The following is a 24,350-nucleotide window of genomic DNA, read 5'->3' as shown; positions in this document are numbered from 1 at the left end:
GGCAAATTGTTTTGTTATAGAGAGTTGATAAAACAATTCCCTTCATGGTCACAAAATGGGACAGGGTTGGTCAACAAATGGACCTTGTAAAATTAAAAGAAAAACCCCTCAGTTGGCAAGAGATTTCCCAGAGCCTTTTCCTTCTTTGCTTAATGTAAATTTACCATAGCCAGTACTCCTCTCATTGCAGCACCTCTTAGCCAGGGACCTTGCCAGCTCTATCAAGGAGATAATTGGTATCAGATGGAGGGAATTCTTTTTCTTCTTGTCAGTAGAGAATTTGCCATTTTCTCATCCCATCTGCCAACATTTACATACTGATTATTGGCTCTCATCATCCCTGGAACCCACTTGACTCCTCTCATTTTCACTACCATACTTCCTTTTTCAGTCTCATTCTCTCTTCTATCTCCTTTCCCTCTGACTCCAGCATGCTACTCTATCCCCTATTCTACAACTGCCTTTCTTGAATCCTTCTTCCTCGTGAACTTTCAGCTCATCTCCTTCATCTTGGAGGTCTTTGGTCCTTGTTAATCAAGAGTCAGACTGTGCTCTTTCCCAATGTACAACTGAAGTGGTCTTATCCTTATCAAGGTGTCATGTAGTTGGGTCCACTCTTAAGTTGCCCTCCTTAAGGGACTTATACATCCCCATCATGTTTCAAGTCATCCTGCCAGTTGTGACTATAGATCACCACATCATCTAGGTATGCAGCTACATACCAGCTAAGAGGTTGGGAAGCTCAGTCTATTAGTCAAAGGTGACTGGGTCTCCCCACAATCCAAAGGGGTCTGCTGGTCTTTCTCCAAGCAATACAGATGGTGACCTGAATCTCAAAGAGTGGGAACTGTTCCATGTGAGAGGGGTCAACAGTCTCCCCATTCACTGCTGCATCTGCACAAACACTCGTCTCAGTGTTTTATCAGCCTGTTGCTCTTCCACAGTCAGAATTTCCAACTTGAGTACAGAGGTAAGCTTCTCATCTGGTGAGGATGGAGCCTGGTCAAGCTGGGTTGGTGCTAAAAACTGGGATGCCCCCTCACTAGAGTCTGCAACCTCCTCTCATACTTGCAAGGACTGTGGCTTCAGATTGGTTTGTGTGCTGGAAGCAGGGGTCCCACCACCTCAGCCAACAATTCTCCAAATTAGCTCCAGACTCTGCCTAAAATAACTGTGTAGGTGAGTGTCAGGGCCAGACCAAACATTGGTCTCTTCCTGTCACCTCACTCTTGTCACTTCAGTGCAGGGGTAGGCCTGAAAACAGATGGTGCTCTGAGTTGGCTCTGGGTTAGGAACCATCTCACCTTGTAAAACTTCTCCAAAATATTCCCTAGAGCATATATTGTAAGGAAACACAGTAAGGGTATGTCTATACTACCCTCCTAATTCAAACTAGGAGGGTAATGTAGGCATACCGCACTTGCAAATGAAGCCCGGGATTTGAATTTCCCGGGCTTCATTTGCAAGTGCGGTATGCCTACATTACCCTCCTAGTTCGAATTAGGAGGGTAGTGTAGACATACCCCAAGGGGTAAGAACTTGGAGCTGCCTGATTTCTAGGCCTGTGTCCTTTCCATGGGCCAACTGTCTCCCCTACTGTCTCCCCCCACATTTTGGATAAAGGCATATGCTTTTCTGGTGAAGAATTATGAATGGAATAGAAAACAATGAAACATGTGACTTCTCTATATTTTCTGTACTCTTGACTTTGTGCTCATGCTGGGAGCAGCACCTGTATTTAGATGTAGGCCTCATTCTTCTCTCACATCAGTTTAATTGCATTCAAAAAAAGTTACTTTTAATTTGTATCAGTATACGTTAGAGGAGAATTAGCTCCTTGATTTTAGAACATGCATTCACTAGCTTTGAAAGGGTGCGTGAGTTAATGCATTCTAGAGAGTCTGTATTTTTCCCAAAGAGGGGTCAGTGTGGGAGTACCTGAGGGGGTCACATGCACATACATCCCCCCAGCAGGTGGCCCCAGCCAAATAGCCCACCAGCCATACCGCATGGCTTCCGATGAGTGCAAGGGCAATCCAATCCTTCTCCCAGGCATGGCTTGAAAGCATCATGAGACACAGATGCCTTGCTATAGCTCAGGGGTGGGCAATACTTTTTGATGGGCGACCTCTCCAAGATTCTGGAAAGTGGTCAAGGGCCGCACTCTTCCATGATATTAATGAGGAGGTGTAAGGTCTGGGATGGAGTTTTGGCTGTAGAAGGGAGCTTGGGATAAGGGTGCAAGAGGGAGTGAGGGATCTGAGAGGGAGTTTGGGTGAAGGAGGCAGTTGTCACCTAGAGCACTGGACTAGGGTGCAGGGATTTGGGTTGTGACCTGGGACAGGAAGGGGTTTTGACCTAGAGTGCAGGGGTTTGGGATGTGACCTAGGGCAGAAGGGGGTTGTGATCTGGGGCAGGGGACTGGGGTACAGGGGGGGAATGCAGAGGGTTTGGGTTGGGACCTGGGGAAGGGGTTTGCAGTACAGGTTCTGGGAAGGAGTATAGGTACAGGAGGGGGACAGAGAGTTTGGCTTACAGCGGATAGAGGGGGTATGTGGGTGTAGAGAATTGGGGCGAGGGAGGGGCTGGAGTGTCAGAGGCAGGCTCTGGCCAGGAGACTTACCTAGGTGACTCCCGGTCAACAGACCAGCACTTTTCTGAGACAGCCTTCCTGCCTGCTCTGCCCCTCCACAGGCTGCAGGGGCCATGTGCATGTGTGAATAACTCCTATGAGCTTTAGGGGAGGGGGACATGGTGCTTCATGTGCTGCCTATTACTCAAACAGGTAGTTCCCATTGGCCAATGGGATTGTGTTGGGGGCAGAGGCAGCTCATGAAACCTTCCCTCCCTCCCCTCCAGGCTCTCAGTTGTGCAAGAGAAATGGCCGGATCCAGGGCTTGGTGGGCCAGATCCGGCCCTAGGGCCTTATTTTACCCAGCACTGCTCTAGCATGTGCTGTTCTTGGGCCATGCTGCTGCTTCCAGTGAAAATGGGGCAATTTTACTCCTCCTCCAGAGCTCTCAGGCCACCCTGCTCTGGGGGAGGAGCAGTGTTGTTTCCGCACTCACCAGAAGTGGTGCCGTGCTGCCAGAGGAAGAGATGAGGCATGGGCAGAGCAAGAGCAGGGAGAAGCAGGACTTGGAGTGGAGAGAGGTTGTTCCTGCCCTTCCCTGGGTTGGGGGTGGGGGGCACTTGGCTGATGCCCTTTCTGGAGCTCCCCTCACAAGTCGTCTTTTGGTGTCATAAGTGTGGACAGAATACAAGAAGGGCAAACTGATTCCTACCTGGGTTCCCTCACTGCCCTAGAGATAAGAATGTGCTTTTGTTGTGCAAAGATAAATGCCTGAGTTACAGCATCCTCCCTCGAAGGCAGCTGAGAAGTCTCACTGTTGGACTGAGTCATTTGTGAAAGTTTTCCTCCCCATCCCTCCGGTGCTCTTGCAATGTCCAGTCGGAAAACAAACAGAGAGCTGTCCTCCTGGATCTGTTTGTGGGATTTGCAGTGTCAGAAGTGCAAACAGACTGTAGCTACTTAGTTCAGGAAATGAAATGCAGACAATCTGATAAATAAACAGTGTTTATGACTCTGTTTTATGTGTGCTTTGGCTTTCTTTGCAAGATACTGCAAGGAACTGAGACTGAATATTAAACATGTGCTTTTAATTTAAACTCCTGCATGACTAGGTCTTATATTGGTCATTAATTAAATAACTATAGAGCTCTACAAATCGAACAGGCCTATTGGGGGGGGGGGGGAGCAAACGGGCCACTTGCTCTGAGTCCCAGTGATTTAAAGGGCCCAGGGCTCCAGCCACTGCCACCACAGCAGCAGAAGTGGCTGGGAGCCTCTGGCCCCTTTAAATCACCACCCCAGTGACATGCCACATGCTCTGTATGGCTCTTAGGGACTGGGGTGGGGGGAGGATGTGCTGTGCTCCAGACAGCATATAGGGCTGGCTGACCCTGTCCCTGCCCCTTCTGCCCATGGCCCTGTGCCTTTCAGGAGCATCGAGGCAGCCCCTCCACCCCACCAAGGGCCCACACAGGCTGATGGCTCCCCTGACATTGAGAATCCCTTAACTTGAATCATACAAAGTAATCAATGCCAGTCCATTGCTTTTATACACAAATTCACCCCAGAGAATCTCAAAGCACTTTCCAGGATGAATGTAGACAGAGCTCGATGAGAATAAAAGCGATTAAATACTGCCGAGTTTAGGGTAGACAATGGAGATAGACCCTGCATCTAACTCTAATGGAGAGGGAATTGTTTAAAAGGGGTGATAAGTAATTACCCAAACTGGAATTTGGAGAAGACAGTGAGGTTTAGTTACCCAGTTTGGACAGGGCACTGGGGCTATAGCCTTACCTTCTGACGCAATTCATTAAGACTTTTTAATTATCTCACGGTCACTAGTCTGGTTTGACATTTCATCCAAAAGACACCTCTCTAGCAGCACAGAATTCTCTACATCAGCACCAAGACGGGCACTGCTTCCTTACTATCTTGGGGTCAGATTGTGACCATTTAAGTAAGGTGCCCCCTTACAAATCTGTAGGGCTATCTAGACTGCTGGTAGCACTACAGAATGGAAAACAGCATTCACTGGTCTGCTCTGTTTGTGCAGCTGGGATAGGAATGTCCATCCCCACAGGGAGATGAGCACACTCAGCAGGATAATTAATCTGTGCCAGATATAGGACCTACATGGATTCCTGCCCCTCTGGGGCAAGATCAGAACTATGACTGGATGGTGCTTCTGTGAGTCACAGTGTGTCTCCTATTGTGATCCTAGGTCAGAGGCACTACAGGCTACCCCATCTTCCCAGCAAAGCTGCCATCTAGCTCTCAGCAGAGAAGATAGTCACACCCACTGAATCATCAGAACTCTTTCCTGTATTGCCTTGAGTTTGTTTTGAGGAGCCTCCCATCCAGTTACTGACCCAGCATGACTTCTGCTGAGTGATTCAGAATCCATGGAATTGTTCTTCCCATTCTGTGGAATTCTTTTCACCAAACAATCTGATTCATTGTTGTAGCCATGTGAGTCTGTGATATTAGAGACAAGGTGGGTGAGGTAATCTCTTTTATCGAGCCAACTTCTGTTGGTGACAGAGAAGCTTTTGAGCTCTTCTTCTGGTTTGCCCACGCTATCCTGAATGGTCCCTTACACTATGGGCTAACTACTTGGGCTAAACAATCTGCTCCAATTTGCATTTTGCTATGATGCTGGGATTACCTCTCCCAGACCTGAAGAAGAGCTCTGTGTGGCTTGAAAACTCATCTCACTCACCAACAGAAGTTGGTCCAATAAAATATATTATCTCACCCATCCTGTCTTTCTTAATTTTCAGTGAAATTTTCAGTGAAGTTCTTTATTTACAAGAAGTACATCATGCACAGTCTCGGTTCCTTTTTTTTCCACACCTTCCCCCTGCCATGTGTGTCAACCTTGTTTTGGGGAGACAACCTAATGGAGTGAGAAGATAACTCAATGTCTCTAACCACTTGGGCCATGTCTACACTAAAGAGTTTACAGTTGCGCAGTCTGCACTGCTAACTGGCCATGCTGCTGACTAGTGCTGTTCACACTGATGCTTTTGTTGGTGTTATTTATGTTGCTTGGGGGTATTTTTTTCACACTCCTGAATGACATAAGTTTTACTAACATAAATGGTAGTGTGAACATAGCATTAGTGTTGGTTTCTCTGGTGAGACTGTCAAGAAAGGAAAATAAGGGATTGATTCTGCAAGGTGATGAATTCGTAACGGGAGTTGAGAGCCGTCAAGATTGAATCATAATGAGGACAATAGTTTTGTCATGTGTACTCCAGTCCAAATAAAATTGTAAACTGAGTGATTTTACATTAGCCACTGAACAGCCGTTTAGACCAGCACTTCTCAACTGGGGGCAATGCCACCTCAACTGCTACCACCTGGGGCTGAAGCTGAGTAAATTAGCTTCACTGAGCCCCCTGTGGCATGCAACCCCAGGCAATTACCCTGCTTTCTATCCCCTAATGCCAGCCCTGGCTTTTATATGCAGAAAACAGTTGATATAGCAAAGGCAGGCTGTGAAGCTTCTAGAGCACGTTTTCAGAGTCTCAGAGAGAAAAAGGTGGAGAACCCCAGCTTCAGACCCTTCCACCCTGAATGAACAATGTACAAACCATTAACCTAGATTTCAAGTTCCCCAAGGACAGACCTATGTCATCCTGTATATTTAATATAATGGACCTTTTACCCTAATTAGAAATTCTATGATGCGTGAAAGATTCTGTCACTCATCAGCAATACAACGGTCTATTCCAGCAAAGAACAACCTAGTGAGTGGGCCACATGAGTGACCCTCCTTCATTTCCATGGGCCGCAAGATTGTTATAATCAAGATGTTCTCCCGGGGCTGGATATAGTTTTGCTAACTGTACTTGTAAACCTAGAACTTGCAGGGTATACTGACTGAAGCGTAGAATTTGGATGCAGAAGGAGCGCACGCTCTGACAATCAGTGTTGCATGCAATCAGCACACACCTCACTTCATGTGCCCTTGTTTTTCATTGTAGGAAAAAATTATGCAGCTAGAAACCAATGGAATCCGGCAACCCTGCACATCAGAAACAGTAAACAAAGGGTGATGTGTCCACACATAGAACCCCGAGGGAATGCATGTGGCCCCCAAGATTCAGGTTGCCCACCACTGATCTATTCAGTCACTCACGGCCTATTATTTGCAACTGAAAATCTTTTTCTTGACCTCTCACTTGCAGCTAGGGTGGTGCCTAAATAATGAAAAATATCTTCATGAAAGTTCACAGACACACACAATTATAGTTTCTTCATATGCATACAGTACATGCACACAGTTTCTTTCAAGTGTTTCAGTCCCAATGCTTTTACTCTTTATGATTTCTCCTCCTGTCAAAAATAAATAAATAAATATGGTGGCTTTGCATGAAAACAGATATTTTCAACATTTTGTGTAAGTTAAAAAAATCTTTGTCAGAGCAAAATTTCAGGGTTTTTTTTAAGCTCTGTGAAATTGAACTAGTTCATCACAATCCAAAAGGAGTCTGAGAAGAGAACATTTCAAAGTTTTTGAATTTTCACTTGGGCTGCACAGAACATTCTCAACCAAAGCTTCTTTAGTTTTTCAGTATCAAATACTATAAAATATTATGTATTAAGTCACAATAAAATGAATATTTTGAATTTACAATAACTAAGGCCCCAGTCCTGCAAAGACTTATTCATGTACTTCATCCAATAGGACTAATCACAGAAGGTAAAGTTGGATGGATCAGACTCTTGAAGGCATTTAGGTACCCAATTCCCATGGAAATCAGTGGGAGATAGGCACCTGAATATTGTTGAGGATCTGGGCTAGTGTGTGCATGATTCAGAAGGATGAGGACATAAAACAGTGTTGGACAAGTGATATAACTCATGGGCTTCATCTTCCATTGCCCAGATTAGTGCAAATGATCCAGCAGTGCTAGGGTCAGGAAGCAGGCGGCAGGACAAGGGGGAAGGCCCCCTCATGCAAGGCCCCACATGGCTGTGTCCTCTGATTCTGTGGTGAAACAATAGGCCAGGGAAGGGATCTGAATCCAGTCCTATGGGATAGGAACTGCCACTGAGGGATGGATGGAGGGCAGGCTCATTTTCAGCCCCGCAAAGGTCCTTCCATCTTCCCAAGGGCAGGGGACCCCTCCATATCACCCTAACCCACCTAAAGAATTTTGTGGAGCTCTACTGCTTTAAACTTCCCCATTCCTGGCCTAAAATAACATCTCTCTGATCAAGTTAAACAATTTCAGTTTCCAGGAGAGTAATGCACTTTTTGAAATGTTTGACTTTTAATATGTTTAAAAGTTATAGTTTAATTGCTTCTTCCTTTAGTTATCGTGGCTTAGTATAAATGTTCATGTATTTCTGAGTGACAAGTTATTTATATTAATAAAGAATGCCTTTGTCTTTCCTGTGACTAACTCTCTGGACAACCGCATGTATAAAGTAGGCTGACCTGTTTGTTCTTCTGAACTAGATCTACATTTCAAAGGTAGGAGGATAGTAATCACATTCTGTGTAATAATTTCTGGTGGAACGTTTTGCCAACAGAGGGAGGCCACTGATCCTCAAGAGATGGGAGAAAGCTAAGAGAGGAGGCCCTGTCAAAATATAGGGCGAAAGAAATGGGAATGGGTGACAGGTTCTTCTTTGACCAATGATATAACTTTGGTGCTTCAAAAAGCCAGCAATCATGGTTAAAAAGTAGAATGTTTGAGATACTGAATTATCTACAACATGCTGAAGCATTTGTGTGTCTTCCATTCCCAAAGCAGGAATTGTGAGCCAGGGCTGTCTGCACTATTCATGGAGAATTCAAACCCAGTGGGATGGACTGATGGGAACTAGAGTAGCAGCACTTGGTTTATTTTTGTTAAAAGGTATCCAGGAAGTGAGTGTGAGCTCACAAGAACAGAATCTGTTCAGAAAGACTGGGTCAATACTGTATGTCTCCACCCGGTCCTCCCCTAACAATCTCCCTCTGTCTTCCTATGGCTCCCTCAGGCTAGGTCTACACTACAGAGTTTTTGTGTAAAAATGGCTGTTTTTGTGCAAAAACTTGAGGAGCATTCACACCTCAAGCATGTTTTTGCACAAATAAAATAAAAGAACAGAGGGGTTTTTCTGGTGTAGGTATTCCTCCTTCTATGAGGAATAACTCCTTTCTGTGCAAGCGCTCTTGTGCAAAAAGGTATGTGTGGCCAGACAAGGTTTTTAGAGCAAAAAAGAGACAATTGAAAAAGCACAGGTGCCCTGATGACCATTCTGTAAATAGCAACCAGAGTTTCCTTTCGAGAGACCGTCTATGCAGTCTGGATGCTCTCTTGCACAAAAGTGCATCACTTTTTCGATGCGCTTTTGCAGTGTGGATGCGCTCTTGTGCAAGAAGCCTGCAGTGTAGACATAGCCTCAGTCTAGCTGAGTTTCTTTCCTTGCTGCTCCTTCTCTTTTTCTTCTCTTGACAGTGAGTTGCATGACAAAGAAGATAGGAGTCCTCAGGGATTGCTCTAGCTAGAGGTAAACCAGACACGCACCCGGGGTTGTTGGGCCAAAACAAAGTGGTGTTGTGACTCTGTGTGCCAGGTTGCAGTGCCACCCCTCAAATTTGGCCTGACTGCTCCACCCCTTTTTCACAACTTGCTGGGCCATGCACTGCAACCTAGTGTTTGCCCTCTCTATTGCATCAGGAGGTGCACTGCATCCCCACCCCCAGCTGAGAATCTCTGAGAGTCTTGGGGAAGAAGGAATATACCAACTCAGCTCATGTACACAGTGATCTGTGCAGAGAAGAAAGAACTGCTGTGGTGTCTGGACTCTGTAGAATTCACTCTCTGGCAGGGCTTTGTAGGGAAGGTTGATTAGAGAAAGGATTACGGCTTTTCTAGGATGTCCCTGCTTACTTCTCTATTCACGCTTCTCCTCCATGTCATGCTCCCCTACTAGGCCTGCTGACACAGCCATTGCAGATGAACCCCCCCATGTATCTCATGTCCCATTCTCAGTATGGAAACAACATGCACTGCCAACTCAAAGGCTATTCAGGGGAGGAATTCCACTCTTGTGGCCCAGGGTATGACAAGTTCTCAAGACCCATCTGCTGCTGCAGCTCATGTAAGCCTGGACAAGAGTGCTACTGGCCCGTTATGGTCAGCACTGCCCGGGAGCTAAAAACGACATTCTTATAGAGCACAGGCCTGGGTGGGAAAATCTAACATACAAAGAAAATGTGTGAGTCCATCACTGTGTCTGCCTCTTTGTTCACCTGAGTATAAATGAATCAACAGGTGACTCTCTGGCCCATGTACAGTTACCTCAACTACGTGCTACTTTGGCTTTGGTTCCTGTTCCATGCTGTGACCATAGGGCAGCATTACGGACAATATCTCCCATGATGGAAGAACGCCCAAGTCAACATCTGGAGGGCACTTCACAAGGCTAGCCTCCCTTGATACAGAGGCCATGCTCTGGTATGAAATCTGGACATTTGGGCTCTGATTCGCATCTGAAAAGAAGGATTCTGTCCTGCACACAGTTTTAGTGAGGTTTCAACTTGTGTGCATGAAAGAGTTAACAGGGAGGGAAGCTATATTGGGTCCACAGGATGGAGAAGGAAATAAAGTTAACAAAGGATCAAAGATACACAGGATACATCTACACTTCAAAAAGCCCACCTGTGACATAGAGTCTCAGAGCCTAAGTCAACTGACTCTGTCGCATGGGGCTCATAGTATGAGGCTAAAAATAGCCATGTAGACTTTCCTGTTCTGGCTGGTGCCTGGGTTCTGAGACCTTCCCCTCCCCAACGTGGTTTCAGAGCCCAGGCTCCATCCCAAGTCTCCAAGTCTTTTTTTAGTACCAAAACACAAACCCCGGAAGCTCGTTAGGTGTTGGGGTCTGAGCGCATAGGTGCTGGAAGGAGGGGTGCCACTGCGTTCTCTGGCTTGAATTGGTTTCCATTAGATAGAGCACGTACAGTTTGAGTCAATGGCTCTTAACACCCCCACTATACAAATTGTTCCAGGCCCTGTCTGAGACTAGCAGCTGCAGATCTACTTTTGCAGTGTAGACGTAACCAGAGAGAGAGAGGTGCAGTCTGAATATATGACTGGAAGCTAGAAATTGCTTATATGTTGGCTGGAACAATGTCCTCTTATGGCCAAATCATTTATGGCCTAAAGTCAATGGGTGCAATCTGGACCACAATCTATGCTGTAATTTCCTTCTCTTTAAAATGGGAATATACTATTGCATCCCTAGCCCACAGCACTATGAGGATTATTTAATGTGTGCAAGGTACTATAGACTCATAGACTTTAAGGTCAGAAGGGACCATTATGATCATCTAGTATGACCCCCTGCACAGTGCAGGCCACAGAATCTCACCCACCCCTCTGAGAATAATCCTCTCACCTCAATATCTCAGATATTGAAGCCTTCAAATACTTTGAAGGCCCCAAGATGCAGAGAATCCTCCAGCTGTGATCTGTGCCCCATGCTACAGAGGAAGGCGAAAAACCTCCAGGGCCTCTGCCAATCCACCCTGGAGGAAAATTCCTTCCCGACCCCAAATATGTAAGTATTGCTTCCTATTAGAATAAAAAAAATAAGAACGAAAGAAGTTTTCGGCTAGTGGTGAGTGGGAGGATTGCCAGCAAAGGACCAGATCCTTAATTGGTATACAGAGGCGTGATGATTTCAGTGGCTCTATGCAGATTTACGTCCGTTGGGAATCTGACCCAGAGCTGGGAGTCAGGAAGTCTTGAGCTGTAATCTGGCTGTGCCACTAAGCCTCTCTTCGAGGCCTGGCAAATCATGTAATCTCTCTGTGCCTGAATTTCCTCATCTGTAATAAGGGGATCAAAATATCCACTGTGTTATGGGAATTCACAATGGGGCTGATCTTGGTTAGTCGCTAGACACTGCTGCAACAAACACAAGGAAGTGGGTCTGGCCCACGAAAGCTCATCATCTAATAAACCATCTTGTTAGTCTTTAAAGTGCTACATTGTCCTGCATTTTGCTACAATTAACCAAGTTTGTAAGGGGGTTTGAACATACGAACTGCTATTTGTAAATGTGACTTAAGTAAGGCAAAGGTGAGAGGGAAAGAGGAAGAAAATGAGGGAAGATGATGCCATAGGCTACTGCCCTCTCCGATTTCCATGAATGCCATGAACTGAATGGTTCACAGCTATTCTGAACCATCTGCTTCTGAGTTAATCCCTCATTTTCACACAGTGTAGCTCTGTCCTTCTGCCCGCAGGCCCCTGAAATGCTGGGCTCACTCCTGCTTTCATCCTGGCTCTGTTTACCAACAGTTACTGTGGTGATGCAAACATTAAAAACTGAGTCTCTGTCCCAAGGCAAACTCAGTCATTTCCCTTTGCACTGAACCCAGCCAGCTTGCTGACCCTAGACGGGATGCAGCCCTGTGAGTGTGTGAAGGAAAGGGAGGAGTGTTCTCCACTGGATGGGTGGGTGGGGCCTGACTGCTGGCTGAGGCTGAAGTCTGTGCAGCTGGTCCTGCCTGTGCTGCTACTGACAGGGACGCCTGAGAGGCAGCTGCAGCAGCAGCCACATCCCGCATATAACTGTCCTGCTTAACTTGCTTCTGGCTTCACTGCCTCTTGCAGCTCTTCTGCAGAGCTCCTGATAACCCTGGCACAGCCTCTGCTGATCCGGGGAGACAGAGGTCGGTTCTGCGCATGTGAAGGCTTTTTGAGGATTAAACCAGCTCGGCAAGCTAGTCCTGAAGAGCAGCTGAGCTGTGGCAAGTTTACACCATGCGGATGCACTGACCCAGCCTTTACTTAGTGGCTTCATGTTTTAACTTTTTTTCCAGCCTCTCTTTTCTTTCTGCCTGCTGCTCCCTCCTGTAGTGCAGAGAGCCCCATAACATTAGCGTGGGTGTGAGTCACAGGCTGGGGGCTGTTAAGGAAGAGTAACCCTTTCCTTTTCTTGTGTGTTGGCAAAGCTTGATTTTCCCTTTTCTGTCATTCCCTCATGGCATTTTAATTGTGCAATTTGTCTCTCTTTCCCCTCCTCTGATTATTCACCTGGATTTGCACATTTCCCTCTTCCTGATTAAAAAAAGCATCACGAGTGATGAGGGCTTTTCTGCTGCAAGTTTTGTTCCTGCTGATGCTAAGTTCTAGCCAGACCTTTGCAGAGCCCTTTGTGGCCAATGGCAAGTGTCCAGCGCGCTGTGATGTCTCCAAGTGCCCGAGCCCCAGCTGCCCAAGTGGCTACGTCCCTGATCACTGCAACTGCTGCCTTATCTGCGCTGCGGGAGAAGGCGATTCCTGTGGCCGCAAGGAAGACCCACCCTGCGGGGAGAACCTGGACTGCAAGCACCCCATGGGCAAGCGTTTTGGCAAAGGGGTTTGCCAGTGCAAGCTCAGCTACCGGGTGTGTGGAAGCGATGGCAGAACCTACGACAACGTGTGTCAGCTGAAGGTGGTGAGCCGTAAGGCTCTGCAGCAGGGGTTGCCAGCTGTCATCCAGATCCAGAAAGGCACCTGTGAATCGGGTAAGACCAAGCAGGGCACTGCTACCCACTTTGTTACCTCTGAAAACACTGAGCTGCTGCACTGTCAGCAGGGCCATCTTGGGTGATGGGGACTGTGTGACATGTTCCACCCAGGAGACAGGATGACATGGGCAGGGGAAGGGAGAGGAGAGGGTGAAAACAAACACCTTTGCTGTTGTGCATATCACACCTCAGTGTCTTAGTTAATGAAAACGTCTTAGTTAATGAAAACGTGATCCTGGAGGACTAGGTGTCTCAGGGGACTGGAGTGAGTTAGTTGTCAGTTGGATGGTTTACTCCATTTGGCAACCAAAGAAGATCTACACAGTTCTGGCCTGTGTGAAATGAGTCACTGTGGTCTAGTGGTTAGAGCCCTGGAATTGGGTGTACTGTGTTGTAATCCTGGCTCTACTACTGATGACCTTAGGGTAGTCATTCTCTGTGATTTAATTTGCACCAGTTTAAAATGGAATAATGAAACTTACTTTCCTTCATAAAGCTCTTTGAGATCTTTGGATGAAAAGTGACAAAGGAGTGAGAAGGGCCTTTTATCAGCAGTAAATTCAATAGAAAGGTGGGGTCTGTGTTTCCAGAACTCTCCTTTCACCCAAAATCAGGGCACTAAAATCTTACATTCTGGGGCATTTCACAATGCCTGCATTTACACAATGAAAAGTGTATCTGATGTATAAAGTAGGGTAACAATAGTCAGCCTGTCAGGTGCAAGCTAAAAGATCACTTATTTTTTGTTTTACTGTAACAATGTACTGTAGTCCATAATCCGTACAGTAATCCCCACATATCCCAGTGGTTGTGTGTATTTTGAAATGGCAAAGATACCAGGATGCTATTGTCTGTTTGTCTTGTACACTAAATCATTTGAAAGTTCTAGAGTGCAAAATGGTTGTATGGTTTTTGCCTGACCTAGGATATTATACTATTCCCCACTAACGTTCAACTGGATTTACTAACTTCAAAGATTTTGTTGTTCAGTTGTTGATTTTTAGGTATTAAAATGATTGACTTATCTGGAAATGTCAATTTTACTTATTTTTGCAAAAGTTCACACATTTTCTAGTAAATTATTTAACTGATGATTTTCACATTATTTTCATCAACATCCCCAAAAATGACAGTGGATTTGTGTTATGGCATTTTAAGTCACACAGTAGTGCTTCCCTAATGTCAGATGAAATATAATTAGCAAAAGTTGTAAAATCCATTAGAACTATGGGCAAACAATTCATTGGAATCAGGGTGTAGGTAAGGAAAGGTGGCCTGCCTATTGATAGAATTTCATAGCACTTTTCATCGATAGCTCTCAAAGTGCCTGAGAAAATAGCTTAATAATATTGTCTCCATTTTACAGATGGGGAAACTGAGGCTACATTTAGACTACAGGCTTTGTTTGGAAGAAGCTTTTTTTTGGGAGAGATCTCCAAAAAAACTTCTTCTGAAAGAGAGCATTCACTCTGCAAAAGTGCATAAAAAAAGCCATCTGCTTTTTCAAAAGAGAATGTCCAGACTGAATGGATGCTCTCTCGCACGTAAGCTGTGATTACTATGGATGGAATGGCCACCAGGGCACCTGTGCTTTTTCCTCTTTCCTCTTCTTTCGAAAGAACTCCGTCTTCCCCGTCCACACATGCCTTTTTGCAAAAGAGCTCTTTCTCAAAAAGGCTTCTTCCTCATAGAATGAGGATTACCAATGCTGGAAAAACCCCTCTGTTCTTTCGATTTTCTTGTGGAAGAATGCAACTGCAGTGTAGACGTTCCTCAAGTTTTGTCAGAAAATGGCCATTTTTCCAACAAAACTCTGTAGTGTAGACATACCCCGAGACAGAGAGGTGAAGGGACTTGTCCTAGGTTATCTAAAAGGATAATAGCAGAGCCAAGAATAAAACACAAATGTCATAAATACCAGCCCACTGTACTCTTTTCTGAAACACTTTGCCCAAGATTTGGAAGTTATAATGTGCTTTTATCTAATTATATCAAGATTTAAAGACATTAACTCTCACACTTTCAGTATTTAGTTTGAACTCATTCATTCAGAACGTAAACCATAAAATTAGCATTTGATATTGTATCTAAGGAGATAAGGAATGTTTTTTTTAGTGCTTATGACATTTCTTCATGTCATCCTTCTGAGTTCTCTGTAATAGACTTAAGAATTTGGAGCAGTGGGGTAGAGGTTACATTTTTTTCAAGTAATTATTTTTGCATTCCCTTTATTTGGCAATTTGTTTCTGACCTGGAAAAGCATCAGCTCCAGGATAACATCTGGTTTAGAGTGAAGTTCTGTTTTTTTTTCTTTCTTAATTCTATAGTTGTGCTGACTGAAGCTCAAAGTGACCAAATGTCTCGCCCAAGGTCAGACAGATTCAGTGGATGAGCCAAGAGTAGAACTCAGTTGTGGTTCTTTTTAAACACTAATGTGCTATGGCTGTAATAAAAGGTTTAAAAAGAAAGTAACTGTTGAAAGTTACAGTTATGTTTCTACATTTTCTGTTTGTGCAGGGAATCTGGCTGCAGATTGTTCAGAATTTGGAGACCCTGCAACATTTATATACACCAGATGTATTTAAAATAATATCCAGTATAACGGAGTGGTTTAAACTATACCTTACAGAATATATCATAGTGATAGAAATGTAGCCGTGTTAGTCTGGGGTAGCTGAAGCAAAATGCAGGACAATGTAGCACTTTAAAGACTAACAAGAAAGCTCATCATCTAATAAACCATCTTGTTAGTCTTTAAAGTGCTACATTGTCCTGCATTTTGCTTCAGAATATATCATAGCATTAAGGAGTAACCTTAGAACTTCTACTGCTTTGCTTGTCAGAAGTTTGACATATGTAGGTGAGGCTAGGCAATCACCATAGAGAACTAAGATAAGGAGATGCAATACTGACTGTACTTTCTAATGACATACATCTCTGCTAAGTGTGGTTGGATAAAAAATATGGCTGTTGGAATATGGAAGGAGGAAGAATAGATGCCAAAAACAGAGACCCAGGATGACTGAGTGAAGAGTACTCATTTTTCTGACCAACTCTGCTTCTTCATAATGTTCTTTTGTTGAGAAAGTAGCATGAAGGACAGCACAGTCTCTTGTGTACCTGGGCATGCTGAATCCAAAGAACTGAGAATCACAGATACTTTGTATATGCAGACATATTTATATGCACCAGATCATGCTGTCATCATTGTTACTGCGTAATGAGTTGAGCTTACAGACCTTTACTCACACATATGCCCTTACTCAGGTGAGTTGTCCCAGCGACCATGGGCAGGAATGGTAGGACTTGGGAGCAGACTTACTAGATGAGCAAATAATTTGTTACTGATTTAATATAGTGCAAATTCATTACTTTTTTTTAGCATATAAGCATTTGCTATAGCTCTTGATTTTTAAATGAATGTGTTTTATTTTATTTTCTATCTTAAATGTAAAAAAGGCAAGCCATTCAAAAAATGTTTCCCTCATTGTTTAAGTAGCCTCTTAAATCCGCATGGAAAACAAATGATTTGCAATAAAAAAATTCAGTATTGCAAACCCTTACTTTCCATTAAAGTAAACATGTTTAAGTTCTATCACACATTTTTTGCATTTCTCCGATCCATTTCTTAACTGTTAAAGATATTTGCATGCAACAAGCTCTTTAGATCTTCTTAGAATTCATATGCTCTTAATGCAATATTTCCTGCATAAAACCATCATTCTCTGCATCATCAGAGTTGGTTTCTCTGAGAATAACCCTGATAAATATGTAAATTAATATGTCAAGGAACAAGTGAAGTCTTAGAAAAACAAAAAAACTTATTGTCATGTAAATACAGTTAGCAATAAAACTCAGGTAAGAAAATCATAGAAAATAGCTAATACACTGTGCAAGTGTAACCCACACTCCTGTAGGGGTACGTCTACACAGAAACATTATTTCAAAATAGTTCACATCTACACAGAAAGATGCACCTCTGGTGTGGTTCACTGTCCCATGTAATGGCAGTTAGACCACTTGCCATGAAAGATAAAGACAAGGAAACTCTACAGCATAAGCTGAGCGCCCTCTGACTTTATAGCTCAAGCTGTAGACAGTTCCCACACTAAACACCAGAGATCCCAGGTTCAAATCCACCCTAGTGGTTACAGAGGCAGAATTACTATCAATAAATCTATTATTTCAAAATAGCATCTGTGCTCTGCATACTGTATATCCATGCACACACACACACATGTATATTTATAATATATATTAGTTATATAATATTAAAAAAAATCTTATATAGTAAAGACCTCTTTAAGGGTTTAAAGGTTCTTTTTCCATCAACTTCATCTTCAACCTGCTATGGATTAAGCCCTATGGCACTAATCCTGAAAAGATTCAAGCACCAAGGAACTTTATGCCATGCATAGTCCTGCTGACATCAAAGACTACATGTGGCATAACATTAATCACATGATTCAGCCTTGCAGGATCAAGGACTAAAAGTTGAATGGACTACAAGGTTTAAATACTTAATGCGCCAATCAGAATATATGTGACTACAAATTTCTCCAGCACAGCTCTGCCTGGGATATTGAGGTTTAGCACCTGTTTGCACAAGTACATAATCTTAAGGCTACAAGGTGATATATAATTACTTTACATTTGTGAGGAGTAAGGCCAAGTGAGAGAAGTAGCAGAGTCTTTTATTTGTATTGATGTCATAAGAGCCCCCAAGCTCTCTATGACTGTATATTTTATTTAGGGCAGCTTAATGAAAGGAATCAACTGGTAACACAAGCTCTAAGTCTAGGGAACATTCCTTTTTATTGTTTTTGTTTAGTCTGAGAATTTTAAAACATTTGCTTTGAGCTCTTGTGGGTGAGAAGGGAAAACGTTGTTTACTGACAAAAGGGACATTTAGAACTTGATCCTTTATGTTTTGGTACAGAACATTTGAGAAGGGGACATCTTGATGGTTTCTTAATGCTTGTATTGCTTGTGAAAGTAGATCAGGCAGAATACAAATTCTTATAAACCTAGCTAGGCAGCAAGCTGTCCTCACTGGAAGGTAACTTTCAATTAATCTCTGTCACACCTTTGTTAATGCAGCTAAAGATTGAGAAAGCACATTTCAGTGTTTGTTATAAGAATGGCCATACGGGGTCAGACCCTATGCAGGTCTGCATAGCCCAGTATCCTGACTTTGACAGTGGCGGTTGCCAGACGTTTCAGAGGGAGTGAACGAAACAGGACAATTACTGAATGATCTATCCTGTTTTCCAGTCCCAGCTTTTGGCAGTCAGAGGTTTAGGGACACCCAGATCATTGGGTTGTATCCCTGACATCTCAGTTAATAGCCATTCCTGGATCTGTCCGTCATGAGTGTGTCTAATTATTTTTAACCCTCTTATACCTCTGGCCTTCATAACATCCTCTGGCAAGGAGTTCCATGTGTTGGCTGTGTGTAGAAATACTTCCATATGATAGTTTTAAATTGGCTGCCTATTTATTTCATCAGTTTACTCCAGGATTTTGTGTTATGTGAAGGGGTAAATTACACTTTCTTATTTACCTATTCCACACCACTCATCTTTTAAAGACTTGTATCACATTGCCCCTTAGACATCTTGTTTCTAAAATGAACAGTCCCAGTGTTTTTAATTTCTCCTCATATGGATGCTGTTCATATCCCTACTAATTTTTTGCTCTCCTCTCTACTTTTCCCAGTTCTTTTCTAATATATTTTTGCATATGGGTTGATCAGAACTACACACAATAGGCAAGATGAGGGACTACCATGGATTTATTTAGTGGCGTTATGATACTGTTTTTCTTTGGGTATGTTAAACATCCATTATAATAATAGATTGCTGAAAGATGACGCAGTATTATATTAACCAAGACTGTTTGGTCAATGCACAGCTATGCAATGTAAGTTTAATTCAGCAGAAAAACTGCCTGGGATCCTATAGTTCCAGCAAATGTTTCTGCTTTTTTTAAACAGACACATAATAATCTTTTTGTTTCTTTTGTGTTTATTTCCAAGAGCAAATCGAACCACAATAGGGACAATGTTTGCCAGAGGATGTTGTGAAGGCCAAGACTATAACAGGGTTCAAAAAAGAACAAGATAAATTTATGGAGCATATATTCATCAATGGCTATTAGCCAGGATGGGCAGAGATGGTGTCCTTAGGCTTTGTTTGCCACTTGATGATCATCTGTTCTGTTTGTTCCCTCTGAGCATCTGGTATTGGCCAGTGTGAGAACACAGGATACTGGGCTAGATAGACACTTGGTCTGACCTACCAAAGTCGTTCTTATGTTCTTAAGCCCATTATCTCCATAATCTAGCAAATCCACAAGTTATGAACATTATTTTAGACTTCAGAATCTAAGACACTAATAAGATAGTAACAGCCACTCCTACATTTTCCATTTCATGGGACTTAGCCCCACAAATCCCAATGATGTCAAGTGGGATTTGAATGCTACTCTGTGTAGTTAAATTCCATAAAACCGAAAAGATTTTTAAAGAGGTCTCACACTAAATTATTCCTACTGAGGCATCTATGGGGTGGGGGGAGGGCAGCAGGATTTTGTGTTCTCTGGCAGCTGCTGAGTGCTGAACATTTTTGAAAATCTAGTCGCTTAATTTAGATGTCTAATGAGGAGCTAAACTCTTTGGAGAGTCTGGGCCCATGTATGAATCCTGTAAATTTTGTAGTGAACCACAGATTCATACAGTCCAGTTGCAGTTGAATATTTTGACTGTTTTCTAAATAGTGAATCTGATTAAACTTTGACTGCATGTGCTGCTAAGTTCATTTTGATGAGTCTGCAGTGTGATCTGCCATGAATGGACAGTTATAACACCAGCAAAATGGAGGTTATCAAGGTGCCTTCCGAAAAAAATGTAGCAAGTCTCAGTATATCTATGTCTCAGCTAAATTATATCTCTTACACTTGCAGTCCACCAAATATCTAGAGCTGTGTATATTTTGACAGAGTTTGTAAAAACATAAAGAGATTCTTGGGACGTCAATTGCTTCTGTGTTTATTATACACTTGCCATGGGACTTCTGACTGTTTGAAAAGTAACAATTCTATATTTCAAAATTTAGGTGGAATTTAGATTGTCCTCATTATTTATTTCTAACACTTTGATCCTCCTTGAGATCGGAAAAGACTTTCATAAGTTCTCAACACCCACAACTAGCACAAATTTCCCAGAGTTCACTTCCCATATATGCTCTTAAATTAAGTGTCGAGTTTTTCAAACAAAAGACAGGACTATGTAGCACTTTAAAGACTAACAAGATGGTTTTTCAAATGTGTTCATTTCCCATTGAGAACAATCCATTTCATCACTCCAGTGTTTCAAACTGATTACTCTTCAGAGACCTTCTCTCCAAAAATGAACATAGTCTATTTATTCTGTATCCTGCACTCTCATTAGTCTGGATTTCTCTTTTATCCATTTTAAACCTAATAGGTTTGTCTACACTGTAGTTAAGAACCCATGGCTGACCCATGTCAGCTGACTTGAGCTCATGGGGCTTGCACTATGGGACTGTAGTGTCTGGTGCGGACATTTGGGCACAAGCTGTAATCTGAGTTCTGGGACTTTCCCCTACTGGTCCTGAGAGTTACAGAGCTTGGGCTCCAGTCTGAACCCAAATCCTACACTGCAATTCTATAGCCTTATGGCCCTACCCGTGTGAGCCTAAGTCAGCTGACACAAGCCAACTATGGGTATTTAACTGCAGCACAGTTAAACTCAATGGCTGTGTCTACATTGGCACCCTTTTCCGGAAAAGGGATGCTAATGAGACCAGTTGGAATTGCAAATGCCCCGGGGATTTAAATTTTCCCCGCGGCATTTGCATGAACATGGCTGCCGCTTTTTTCCGACTCGGGGCTTTGCCGAAAAAAAGCGCTAGTCTAGACAGGTATCTTGCGGAAAATAAACCCTTTTCCGGAAGATCCCTTATTCCTGATTTTAAGTAGGAATAAGGGATCTTGCGGAAAAGGTTTTATTTTCCGCAAGATACCTGTCTAGACTGGCGCTTTTTTCCAGCAAAGCCCCGAGCCGGAAAAAAGCAGCAGCCATGTTCATGCAAATGCCGTGGGGAAAATTTAAATCCCCGGGGCATTTGCAATTCCGACTGGTCTCATTAGCATCCCTTTTCCGGAAAAGGGTGCCAATGTAGACACAGCCATAAAGTCTTTCCCCAATTCCATTTATTTTTGCCACATTTTCCCTTTATTTTTCCTTAAAGGAGAGACAAAAATACAAATGTTGCATCAGCTGTGGAAGGCTTTCATTAATATATTATTTTTTTGGAATCTGCCATTCCAGCTGGTCCAGCTAAACCCTCTCAGTATGTGATTTGCGTACATGTACTCTGTTCTAGCCATCCAGGGCCTGGATGCAGCCTTCTACTGCTAATTAGCATAACATTTCTAGAGTTATACATTGTGTTTCCTCAGCCAGTCACAAGGGAGTCATTAGAGTCAGGCTCTGAATCATCCTCATGGCTGAGTATATGGTCTGTAGTGTTTCTAATATATGCTGGCTTAGGGAAAAGAAAAGAAGGATGAAGCTGTCTACAGACTAGTTGGTGCTCCTTGGTACGGGATTGTTTCTGCCCCATTTTGTTAGCCTCTTCTCTGTTTGTGTGTCTCTCCCTTTATTACCCCCCAACTATCTTTCCTTTCCTTTTCCTTTTCCTTTTTCCTTCTTCTCCTACCAGATTTTCTTTCCCCCCGTCTCGTGTATCAGGGGTTCATAAACTTTGCCAGTCATGCCCCTCTTTACTATTCATGAAATTTGTCACACTCCCTTTCAGTACTTGTAATCTGAAACTTTTTTGCTGGTTGGCAAAAGGAATTAAAATTATTTTTATTACTAAGTTTATAAGACTAGGTAAAAGTTACTAGGAAGTAATAAACACAGCGAATTACAAAATCGCAAATGTAGATTTAAAAAAATAAAAATAAAAATAAATTAACTGCTTGATTTGTTAATACCATTTTTCATAGCAGACTTACCAACACTCCATTGCCAGCCTTACTTTTGTCCTGATGTTTGTAGTATCACTCAGAAACAGCAGCAGGGGTGGCTATGGAACACTAGTAAGCCTCCTGTGACAAATGATATCAACAAAGTCTCTCCATGGTTCCCAGGAGAACTTGTTGTGTTTTCCACTCCTAAGGAGTCACACTAAGGCTATGTCTACACTACAGAGTTTTTTTTTTTGAGAAACAGCTGTTTTTCCAAAAAAACATCACTTACGTCGACACTGCAATCGCATTCTTTCGAAAAAAAAATCGAAAGAACAGAGGGGTTTTTCCAACATTGGTAAACCTCTTTCTACAAGGAAGAAGCCTGTTTCCGGAAGAGCTCTTTCAGAAAAAGGTGTGTGTGGATGGGGAAGAGGGAGTTCTTTCGAAAGAAGAGGAAAGAGGAAAAAGCACAGGTGTCCTCGTGGCCACTCTGTCCATAGTAATCACAGCTTAAATGCGAGATAGCATCCACAGTGAATGGGCGCTATCTGTTGAAAAAGTAGATCACTTTTTCAATGCGCTTTGGCAGTGTGGATGCTCTCTTTCAGAAGAAGATTTTTTTGGGAGATCTCTTCCAGAAAAGTTTCTTCTGGAAGAAGCCTGCAGTCTAGACCTAGTGACAGTGTTCCCAGTAAGCTGAGTGCTTGTGTGCTCACTCAGGGGAGGTTCAAATGATTAGCAGAGTACCCACAGCTAAGTTTTTATCTCTATGGGTAGTGCACATTGGCACATGCCTCTGTTCTCATAAAAATTTATTCTGCACACTGATGGAAAAAATCCACACGTGGATGGAAAAGATGTGAGGGAATATTGGTCAGACTCCTCAGTTTGCACACCACTGCTGTAGATCACACCTGGAAAACTGCTTAGTGATCCAGCAGGAGCAACCACATTTGGGAGACCCACTGTACTGCTGTAGCTGCTGATTCTGCTAGAGTAGGGAAATGCTGCAGAGAGGCTGCTCGACATGGACACAAAGGGTTGGACACTCAGCTGTTGTAAATTGGTGCATTTCTATTGTTTTAAATGGAGATATGCTGATTACATCAGCAGATATCCGACCTACAGGGTCAGATGTAATTTATCATTAGACTACATTCTTTTTAGCACTGTTTACACCAACTGGGGATTGGGCCCTCAGACTTTCAGAGAACCAATATATAGCATTATATTACATCTGGGCATGTGTTAAACTTGTTTGTATTTAAACTCTGAAAAATAGATTTCATTGGAACAAGATGTCAAGCAAATTGCCTGTGATTTGAAAGTCTAATGAATCCCATGTGATGTACACTGTTTATAGCTGTCTGATCTATGTGATCCATGTTTGCAGTATCCTGTGCAAACAAGGAACTAGAGCAGATATACCCTATTAGTTAGAGATCTTGTTCAGAGTGAGTGAGAATGTATGTAAAAATGACAGGCTGCTTCTGACTTTGCCATGACAGTTAAACTATTTAGCCAATGTCATATACACTTAGCTGCTGAATGTACGTGTAGGTTCCACTAAAAAGCTAATCCTGCTCGAACAAAAGAAAAACCACAGCTGTTTGTTACCACTATGGGATTCCTTTGGACAAATGCCCAATTGTCTTAAAGTTAGCTTCGTCTATGTGAGGCTTCTTTCCTTGGAACATTAGGCTGTAAAACAGTTTCAGTTTTATTTTCTGCCTCCCTCCCTATGCATCCTATCATTCTGTTTACTTTTTTGACTGCCAGTTGCACAGTGATTTGAGGCCTTCACAGAGATACCCAGCTTCTTTTCCTGAGTGGATACAGTTAATTTAAAACCCTATAAAGTGTATGAATTGTTTAATTTTTTCCTCCAGTGGTATATAATTTTGCATTTGTCAACAATGAACTTCATTTACCATTGTGTTGCCCATTCACTTACCATTTTTAGCTTCCCAAGGGTACGTCTCTTCAGCAGGGCAAAAGTCAGATTAAGCTACACAACTTCAGCTATGTCAATTGTATAGCTGAAGTCAAAATAGCTTAATTTGGCTTTTTGCGCTGTCTACATCGCAGGAAATTGAAGGAAGAGCATTCTTCCTTCAGCTTCCCTTACTCCTTGTGAAATGAGGATTACAGGTGTCGGAGTAAGAAGTCCTCCATCTTGACATTATTTTGAAATAATGATTGCTGTGTAAATGCACATTTTATTTTGAAATAACATCAGTTATTCCAAAA

General features: G+C 42.9%; 1 protein-coding gene across 2 annotated transcripts in view; it reads left to right on the top strand.

Moving 5' to 3' along the window:
* Window positions 1-12,067: 12,067 nt before the first annotated feature.
* The window catches only part of HTRA3 (HtrA serine peptidase 3), a 51,303-nt gene continuing 39,020 nt past the window's right edge, over window positions 12,068-24,350 (top strand). Inside the window, exons 1-2 of one of the 2 annotated variants that reach the window (XM_075930811.2) lie at window positions 12,068-12,338; window positions 12,663-13,097. In XM_075930811.2, coding sequence (XP_075786926.2) covers window positions 12,674-13,097 — 424 coding nt within the window. In that variant the 5' untranslated portion in view covers window positions 12,068-12,338; window positions 12,663-12,673. Of the gene's footprint in view, window positions 13,098-24,350 lie in introns of both variants that reach the window. The other variant, XM_025187288.3, reaches the window with a different exon arrangement.

This window comes from Pelodiscus sinensis, chromosome 4 (assembly GCF_052426305.1).
Source record: "Pelodiscus sinensis isolate ZL-2025 chromosome 4, ASM5242630v1, whole genome shotgun sequence".
In the NCBI taxonomy this organism is placed as follows: domain Eukaryota; kingdom Metazoa; phylum Chordata; order Testudines; family Trionychidae; genus Pelodiscus; species Pelodiscus sinensis.
The sequence above is the reverse complement of the archived record's forward strand: the minus strand, read 5'-3'. Positions and strand labels throughout refer to the sequence as shown.